The sequence below is a fragment of the Bidens hawaiensis genome, unplaced genomic scaffold, assembly GCF_021521415.1.
Source record: "Bidens hawaiensis isolate Kalapana, Puna unplaced genomic scaffold, B.hawaiensis_p1.1 tig00000636_1, whole genome shotgun sequence".
NCBI classification, from domain to species: Eukaryota; Viridiplantae; Streptophyta; class Magnoliopsida; order Asterales; family Asteraceae; genus Bidens; species Bidens hawaiensis.
Genome location: NW_027491038.1, coordinates 2,376,125 through 2,386,391, shown reverse-complemented (window position 1 = coordinate 2,386,391; position 10,267 = coordinate 2,376,125). Strand labels below are relative to the sequence as shown.

The following is a 10,267-nucleotide window of genomic DNA, read 5'->3' as shown; positions in this document are numbered from 1 at the left end:
ATCCTGTTTCCTAATTAAGCTTGTCGGCAAGGTCGATTTAGCAGTTTGACAAAATTCATAAATCAATTCCATAATTTAAACGATAAATGTGGTGCAAGAATACTAAACGGGTCATCAGGTACGGGTTCGGATAATGAATATGGGTTTGGGTTATTGGGTAAAAGGATTATAATATATTAATTATCCAGATTTGCATAAATGGTCCCTGCAGTTTTAGCGTGGGTGCAAAAGAGGTTAAAACTATAGTTTATGGTGTAATTTGTATATAAATGAAATTTATTTTGATAAAATAAATAAATACAATAAATAATAATAATAATAAATATTAATGACTCGATAACGCGATGCTTCGTTAATTAAACACGATAACGAAAACGGGTCGGGTATATATTTATATGAAAAAAAATCCAAGTTGTTACACTGAATATCCGCATGATATAAGGCGGACACAAAGTGAGAGGAAAGAGAAGAGAATTCGATGATGAGGAGTGGAAAAATGAGCCGGTAATTTTTCCACGGATCAGAGAAGGATCTTGCAACAAGAACCCTCTGATAATCACTGCCCTCGTGGGCCACTATCGTTCACATTACGTCTTTTTCGATACAGGATCCACCTCAGACATAATGTACGAACAGTGCTTTGAGCAATTGGATGAGGATGACAAGGTGAGGTTGAAACCAATTCATGCACCTGTGTCGGGGTTCGAAGCCGAAGTGATGCATCCGCGGGGGTGATATCGTTCCCGGTCACTCTCAGTGACGGGACTTATCTAAGGACTGAGGATGTCGATTTTTTGGTTCTACCGGTGACTTCAAAGCACGACATCATCCTGGGTCGTGAGGCGACTGGTGACTTTAATGCTCATCCTTCTACAGCACACGGTGCAGTGGGAGTTACGACTCGCACCGGTGTGGCTATTATCCACATTAATCGCCATTGCTTCACGACAGAAAGTTCGAAACCCAGCAAAGTTCCAAAGCAAGTCAAACGAACTGAGCTGGAAAAATGGGTGTTAAACAAGAAATCCCGGATCAAACTGTGACGATCGGGCCCGCTATCTCTGAGATAGTGCGGACATTCTTGAAGCAATTATTGACAAGGAACATTGACATCTTCGCATGGCAACCCGCGGATATGACTGGTGTCCTGCGGAGGATTGCAGAGCATATATTGCGAGTAAACCTAGCGTTTACTCCAATAGTACAGGAGAAGCGTAAGATGGGTCCGGAACAGACTAAAGCAATGAACGAACAAGTTCAAGACCTCTTACATGCCGGAATCATCCGCCCAATCTAGTACCAGACTTGGGTCGCCAATCCAGTCATTGTCCCCAAAAGCAATAGGACATGGAGAATGTGCATAGATTTCAAAGATTTGAACAAGGCGTGTCCCAAAGACTGTTATCCATTGCCGGAGATAGATCTCAAAGTTGATGTTGTAGCCCTATTCAAGTTCAAATGTTTTCTCGATGCCTACAAAGGCTACCATCAGATCCGCGTGGCGGCAGGCAATGAAGATAAGACAACATTTCGCACAGACCAAGGCACATTCTGCTACAAGATGATGCCCTTTGGCTTAAAAAATGTGGGTGCTACGTATCAACGATTGATGGACGAGGCATTTAAGAAACAAATCGGTCGAAACTTGGAGGTGTATATGGATGATCTGGTGATCAAGAGCGTTGAGGAAGACCAGATGCTTTGATATAGAGGAAACGTTTGAGACCCTCAGACAGATTAAATTGACATGAGATCATCAAATGTTCCACCGACTCCACCTCCTCCTCGAACATCGGGCACACCGCTGACGTCATCGAAATATCTCTCTTTACAAATATAAAATTTTTACAGTAGTAAATAGACGGAAAAACAAATGTAGCAGTTAAAACAAAATATATGTATATTTAGACGACTTTTATGCTTATCTTCGTTGAAAAAATCTCGGTTTGTTCTTACGTACGGATCAGGGGCTGTTTGGTAATAATTAAATCAGTTATTTATTTTTCTATAATCTATATCTATATCTATACTATATATAATATAGGAGTGAGGAACCTCTTAAATTTTAAGAGGTACCACTCTTGTTGCATGAAATACAAGTAACAATGCATAAAACTTTAGGAATGTAGGGGCAAAATAGTCTTTGCTTATTCCAAAATAATATACAATAATGGTTCTTCAACTTCAATCAATTTTTGTTAACATATTAAATAGTTACACATTTCATCCTAATTATAAACCACCCACCCCACGACTTTTTATCTATATCTATACAATATATAATATAGGAGCGAGGGACCTCTTAAATTTTAAGAGGTACCACTCTTGTTGCATGAAATACAATTAACAATGCATAAAATTTTAAGAATGTAGGGGTAAAATAGTCTTTGCTTATTCCAAAATAATATACAATAATAGTCCTTCAACTTCAATCAAGTTTTGTTAATATATTAAATAGTTACACATTTCATCCTAATTATAAACCACCCACCCCACGACTTTTTAACGGCTGTAACTTTTTCACACGTTAATATACTTTGTAAAAATTACACCATAAAAACGAGCATCCTGTTCTCTTTAATTTGAGTATAGTATTGCTATAGTTTATTAATTTTTAAAAAACTAACATGTTACGTGATCAGTTATTACCGACAACGGGTCGAGCAGGTTCGGCTAATGGTGTTGGAACATGTTAGGGTTGGAACAGGTTAATACAAAAAGGGTTAATTTAGTTCATGTCGAGATGAGTTTAGATCGAAAGGGTTCATGTCAAATCGTTTTCGGGTCTGAAAAGGTCCGTCAAAACGGACTTGGTTTTGAAATTATTGTACATTTAATCTTTGTTTCTTGCTTGTCGCCACCAGTTACGCGCGTTCAAGCATCATTGTTTATACATACCAGGTTGCTCATGTATAGGCATTATATGGCGCGCTTACTGGCTCTGGTTACACGTTCGAAGCCACGTTAAATGCATATCACCTTCGGGTTACGCACATACCGTTGCGAGGTTACAAATGTACTAACACCGGTTGCGTTTGCACATACACCGCTGCATCGGACGGGCAAATGACTAGTATATCTATATGTGTCTTGATAATCCGTAATGTTAATTTGGTCTAGGTTTATGATAATGATGAAATTGCCTTGGCGTCAAAAGTAAATCATCGTTTATGTAAAACTAAAAAAAGTCAGCATCATCGATCACTCCGTTTCAAATTTCTAATCGCTTATTTTATTCTTTTTATTTTAACGGGACTCGTTTTTGTAAAAATTTATAACAATGAAATTGAAAAGTACGCCCAATTGTCCTAATAATTTAATAAAGTCAACTATACTATTAGAATATTATTATGTTTATTTATATAGTGACGTAACATAATATTATACAAATCAGAAAATTTTGATAACAACTTTCATCAACAAACCAGATTTTCGGTTCATCAGTCCTTTCTTATTTGGAATCGAATTCGATCTGCATATTGATTGAAGAATGAATACGGGGACACTCGTAAGTTTTGATCCTTTGGAACTCAAGTTTCCTTGTAAGAATGAATTCCAAACATTTAATTTTCATATGTTTTATTTTTGCTATTTGAATCTTAATGATTAGTTTTTTTTCCATGGATTAGTTGAATTAAATAAACAGTTGCATTGCTCGGTTCATTTAACGAATGAGACTGATCAACATGTGGCTTTCAAGGTAAAAATTCGCAGATTTCGTCTTTAACGTTGTATGATTGTGTTACTATTAGAAAACACCCCTCTAATCCTACTTTTAAATAACCTTCCGTTTTGATTCGTTTGGGTTGGTCCTAAGTTTGGACCTCCCCATCGAGCCTTGTTTATAATATATAGTTGTTAAAAGAAAAATAGAGACACCCAAGCATATAAAACGTCTCTAATGGGAAAAAGTTATAGTTCTACCACCATTATGATCTGATTGTGGAAATTTACTTCATGTTTTTTTTATATATATATTGGCGTTTAATAGATTAGGTATGGTGCATACACAATCTGATTTTGGAATTTCTAAATTTTTTGCCAAATTATTCAGGTTAAAACCACCAACACGAAGAAGTATATTTCTCGTCCCAATGTTGCAGTTATTTTACCTCGATCAACATGTGCAATTATAGGTGATATACTTTTTCTAATGTAGCTTTTTTTATACAATTGTTTCTTATTTTTAATTTTTTTAACCATCTTAATAATTTTGCTGAAAACTATCAATTTTTTAACAGCAAATTGAACCCCTTTGGGACACCACCAAGGTGTTCCATAGCAATACTCATGTGAGGATTGTCTACATAAGACCAGTGTGTGAGCCCCCTAAGATATACCACTTGGCCTCAGGGCCGGTCCTAGGGTGGGGCTAGGTGGTCAAAGGCTTCGGGCCCGACACCCCGTTAGACCTGATTTTTTTTTAAAAAAAATTCCATGTATTTTTATGAAAACTTATATACATATTTAATGTTTAAACTTAATTACATAACTAGCGTGCTCTAGTGGCAAAGGGCTATGACTCCCAACTAAAAGGTTATGAGTCTAAGTGTCATTTGAGACATGTTTAAAGCTATTTTCATAAAAGTTTTTTTTTTATCTCATTTAAGACATATTTAAAGCTATTTTCATACAATAGTTTTTTACACAACTCAAATAATCTTATTTAAAAATTAAATTGTTTTGACATAACAAAATACTATTTTTACTTAAGGCCTATAAAATATTTCGTCTCCAACCCAAATTTTTGTTCACTTCTCGAAGCCGACCCTACTTGGCCTTACCAACTCCAATGTCCCGTCGGGACATGCTGAAAACTATCATGAGGATAATTTCAATTCATTTTACCTTTATTTTGATTTGTTTTTATTTTATTGTTAAAAGTCAAATCATGAATCCGAAGCTGGTATGTATTTTATTTTTGTTTTTTTATTTGTAACTTTTTTAGGTTTTATTAATATGTTTTTATATTTAATTTAGTTTATATTTAATATTGTGTTGGTTTATTTGTTTTATAGAAAAACAAAAGTTTAAGGGGCATCGATGCCTCTTACCATAGAGGGACATCATTGGGTAGAGCTTCGATGCCTCCAGTGCACACGTGACGCTGACGTGGCATTGTGGAGGGGCATCGATGGCCTCACCATAGAGGATAGTCTTACAATAAGCAATTACAACCTGTAACTGATTTATAAGCCTTCATTCGGTAACATAGATAAAATTAACCCCCAAAGTGCATTTAAAATACTAATATCTAATATCAAAAACTTCTAAGTTGAACTGGTTAATGTGTTCATTATTATTATTATTATTATTATTATTATTATTATTATTATGTTTTTGATATATAACTATTTCTATAACTAATACGGAGTAGTATTATTTTTGGACAGTAACAATGCAAGCTCAGAAGGAGGCTCCCCTTAACATGCAATGCCAAGACAAATTTCTCATTCAGAGTGTAATTGCAAACCAAGAAGCGATCCTAAAGGGTGTCACTGCTGAAATGGTAATTAAGAACATGCTCTTGTTAATTTTATTGTTGCACACTAACTTGCATGTTTTTCTTTGTTTGGCTGGTTATAGTTGAGGTTTTATAAGTATTAAGTAATGATCTATAGTAAACTACATGTATCTACTTTTTTATTTCTACTGTAAAGAGCTTAAACAAAGGTTATAATCATAAAAAAAGTCATTAAAATAGCCACTATGATCCATGATTTAAAAAGGCGGTCTGAGGCTATTTTTGATATTTGAATAACGAAGATCAAATTAGAAATTAAGGAAAAGTAAGTTGCTATTTTTATATTTGCTCACAATGTTCTTTATATTAGTTTAAGCATACTGACTTATATTGGTTTGTGTAACAGTTTACTAAAGAGTCACTAAATGTAGTTCATGAATGCAAATTAGGTGTGGTATATAGTGCATCCACGAAACTCGTCAGGGTCGATCCTTTAGAGCTAAAATTCCCTTGTAAGTCGATCTGATCGCATCACCCAATTTGAAACCTAAGTTGTTCATGTCTTTTCATTGTTTGAACCTAAATAATGAGTGTTTTATTTGTGTTTTTGTCTGAATAATTAGTTGAGTTATACAAACAGACGCAATGCTTGCTTCAGTTAATGAATAAGATCGATAAACATGTAGCTTTCAAGGTAAAATTTTGAAGCCTTTTCAAGTCTTATAACGTCGTATGATCTGTTCATCGAATTCTAGTACTTCTTGATTTTTTTTTATCAATCTTTGGCGGTTTATAGATCACAGATTTCAATTTTGATTTTTTGGATCTTTAGTGTGGTGTATAAACATCTTGTCTTGGATTATCTAGAAATTACAATGAAAATTATTCAGGTTAAGACGACAGTTCCGAAGAAGTATTGTGTTTGTCCCAACGTTGGAGTTATTTTGCCTCGATCGACATGTGAAATTACAGGTGTCATACTCTTTCCTAATTTAGCTTTCGCCATGGTTTTTTCCCACAAAACAAGAATTTCAATACTGGTGTGAAATCTGCCATTCAAAGAACCGGATGTTCAACATACTATTCATGAATTGTTAAGCGATCGAATTGTTTGTTTATGTTTGTTCGTTTTATAAATGAACAAGAAATTTATTACTTTGGTTATCATTTTTATTATTAATTATATTATTACTATTATTATTATTATTATTATTTAATGTTTTGATTTTAACAGTTACAATGCAAGCTCAAAAGAAGGCTCCTCTTAACCTTAAATGTAAAGATAAATTTCTAATTCAGAATACAATTTTAAACCAAGAAGCTATCAAAAAGGGCATCACTGGTGAAATGGTAGGAACATGCTCCTTCTTTTAATTCCTAAAAGACATATTTTTGATAAAATAATATAAAACAATTTTTTAAACCGAAAGGCAAATATACAAGTTAAATAAATAAATAAAAGAGAGAACGTTTTTATGATAATATTAAATTTTTATACTTTTCAAAACATCTTATGAAGATAAAAACATATATAAAAGAACTAGTTTTTATCCCCCGTATTATGGGGGTTGTTTTATATTGTTTGTTCTAATATTTATTTATTTTTTGAATTTATATTTTTTTATTCTATGAAAGTTAATAATATACTTATGGTTTGATGATAAATTGTATCTCAAATAAATGAGATCTTATAACTCGGTTTAAAAGCTATATAGTTTTGATGAGACCCAAGACCCGTTCATTTTTTTTTTCCAAAAAATTGGTTTTTTTAATTATAAATAATATTTATGAAAGTTACTAATATAATTATGATTTGATGAGACCCAATAGCCGTTTATTTTTTTACTATAAAATTGGTTTTTTAATTTAAATAATATATATATCTTTTTAAAATAAATAAGTTATTAATTTTTAGTATATCCTATTTTATAGGATTTTTACATCAATAATTTGATAAGAATAATTTTTAATTTAATGAGATGTTATAACCCGTCTAAGGAATATCTGGGTTTGGTAAAACCCATACCCACGAATTCGGGTCAAATGCATGAGAAGCCTCCATTTAAAAATCAAGCAAATCTGGTGACTCCAAAAAAAGGGGGGGCGACCACATCGCGACACGTAGGATTTTTATGTCTTCGTTTATATATATTATAGATAATTTTTTAATATAAAATATTTTGTGGTAACAGTTTGTTAAAGATTCACAGAACGTAATCGAAGAGTGCAAGTTGAGAGTGGTATATGATCTTCCTTCCAGCTCATTATTAACTTCAGCCGTTGCACAAAAAGTGTTTCCATCTAATGCATCAAGGAAACTAGTCAGCATAGATCCTTTAGAGCTAAAATTCCCTTGTAAGTCGATTGCTATCGTGTAACTCTTCGAAACCAACTTATATTTATGTTTACATTATTCGAACCTAAATGACGAGTGTTTTATTTGATTTGATGAATTAGTTGAATTGAAAAAACAAATGACATCCTCAGTCCAGTTAACGAATAAGACCGATAAGCATGTGGCTTTCAAGGTAAAATTTTGCAGCCTATCTACTGTTTTGATGTATTGTGGAATTTTACACGATTTTTAAATTAGTCTTGCGGATTATCAGTTTCAATATAATTTTTCGATTTTTTGAAATTCTAATACAAATCATTCAGGTTTACACGACGGAACCAAAGAAGTATTGCGTTCGTCCCAACATTGGAGTTGTTTTGCCTCAATCAACATGTGAAATTATAGGTATCATACTTTTCCTAATTTAGTTTTTCCTTTGATCCAACGTGGTATACTATTTATAAACACTATAGGAACTTTAGCCCACTCTTAACAAATCCCGAACAGAAGTTAACCTGTTTAGGAACTTTAACCCACTCTTGAAGGAAAGACCAAATACAACTTGTTGTCGCGCAACGAACAATAAGATGCACCGCCATTTATCACATAGCCTGCAGTAAATATTTCCAGCTGCAATCCCCCATTGTGACAATGCCACTCTTGTAAGCAATTTCCAAGTAAAACAATTAACTTTAATTGGGAACCAAGTAAAGCCAATATTTACACTCTACCACCTACTTGCCCATATTTTCCATTTTCCACCGAAGTAATCTAACCGAAAAAGGTGACAATATTAGCCCGTCCGGTGCCATTCATGCCCGGTGATCCCGACATTACTCCCCATTCTATTAGAAAGCAAATCTTAACGTTCTTTTAGCTATATATCCTTTAAATTTGCTGTGAAGAGCAAGATGACCTCAGCCATGTCCAGCACCATACATTATTCACTTCAATATAACAATCTTAATTAAGCAAGAGTATCTTTTTTTTTTAATTTATTTCTAATGCAAATAACAAAGGTAAAAGGTTGTTCATTATAAGCCCATTTATCAAACCGAAAAAGAGTTTTTCTTGGTTTCCTAACTGAACTTTCATCCTCGCGTTCCAACTTCATAATTTACGTCCATATAGCTTTCTCTTAATCCTGAAACATATCGCATATAGGGCTTAGTTTAGGTATCATACTTATTACTTAAGTATCTCAAAAGACCATATAAGTTGAGATTATTACGGTTGTAATTCTATTTTATAGTTATTATTATTATATTTACTATTGCCACTATTGCTATTAATGTTTGTATTGTTGTAATTATTTCAAATATAATTGTAGTGATTGTTGTTATTATTAATATTTTCTTTTTATTTATGTTATTGCCATTATTTATTTTTTATAATTGTTATCAGTATTATTGTTAGTTAATTTTTCGGTTTTAACACAGTATATTCGCAAGCTCAGGAGACGGCTCCTCTTGACATGCAATGTAATGGCAAGTTTCTCATTCGGAGTGTAATTGCAACCCAAGAGGCTATCAAAAAGGGCATCACTGGTGAAATGGTAAGAACATGCTCCTGTTATATTAATTGTTGCATGCTCACTCGTTTTGTTTTTATTTTTATTTTTTGGATGTGGTAGTCTTCCACTAATCTTTTTTAAATCAAATATTCAAAGAAAAGTTATGGAAAAAAAGGACAATGCCCATATATGTATTTGTGCTTGTCAACATGTCCATATTGATGATACTCTCTTCAAGTTATAACAAGTACAGTTGTTTTAATAACGAAGTTCAAATTATAAAATATAAATTAAGGAAATACATGCTTACTCATAATAATATTTTGATTAGTTAAACTGTTAAAGTATACGTTGATTCATGGTTTGTGTTCCAGTTTACTAAAGAGTCAGGGAATGTAGTGGAAGAGTGCAAATTGAAAGCGGTATATATTCCTTCTACCCCGTTAACTTCGACCATTGCACAAGGGGTACAAGAAGTGTTACCGTTTAACGCGTTAGAGAAATATATGAGAAATTTGAGTGGCATTGAGGCACTAAGGCAGCACTTCATGCACTTTTGGGTCAAAATTGGTCAAAACAATCAAAAGGGATGAAGAAATTCTAAATTTACTTGATAAAAAAGTTGTGTAAACAGATAAGAGACATAGTTTTTGTATATATAGGGTTGGTATCATTTAATAACTCCAAAAAATTTAAAAACTATTAGGAACTCTAAACAATCAAACATTTTTTTAATTTTTTTATATACTAACATTATTTAAGAGTAGTTTTATTATATTTTATATAAAAAAATTTTGATTACATATCTTAATCACAAGTTTACATATATGTAAAATTTATGTACTACCAAATTTACATAGGTGTAAAACAAAACATAGATATGTATAAAAACTAATTTTTAAATTGTAATTATAAATATAGATATACAAAAAAGATGGAATTACACTCAAATACC

At 32.8% G+C, this 10,267-nt stretch overlaps 1 protein-coding gene across 1 annotated transcript; it reads left to right on the top strand.

Annotated features, from left to right (window-relative positions):
• Positions 1-3,490: 3,490 nt before the first annotated feature.
• Positions 3,491-9,905, top strand: LOC143637490 (vesicle-associated protein 3-1-like). The gene is made up of 5 exons (XM_077104873.1): positions 3,491-3,542; positions 3,630-3,700; positions 4,055-4,136; positions 5,394-5,509; positions 9,687-9,905. Exons 1-5 carry the CDS (start codon positions 3,491-3,493, stop codon positions 9,903-9,905), a joined length of 540 nt encoding a protein of 179 aa, XP_076960988.1.
• Positions 9,906-10,267: the final 362 nt, after the last annotated feature.

Excerpts from the sequence above, each read along its gene's own strand:
- LOC143637490 (XM_077104873.1), top strand. The coding sequence starts at position 3,491 with ATGAATACGGGGACACTCGTAAGTTTTGATCCTTTGGAACTCAAGTTT. Across the intron at positions 3,543-3,629 it reads TTTGGAACTCAAGTTTCCTT|TTGAATTAAATAAACAGTTG; the intron begins GTAAGAATGAAT and ends TCCATGGATTAG. Across the intron at positions 3,701-4,054 it reads ATCAACATGTGGCTTTCAAG|GTTAAAACCACCAACACGAA; the intron begins GTAAAAATTCGC and ends CAAATTATTCAG.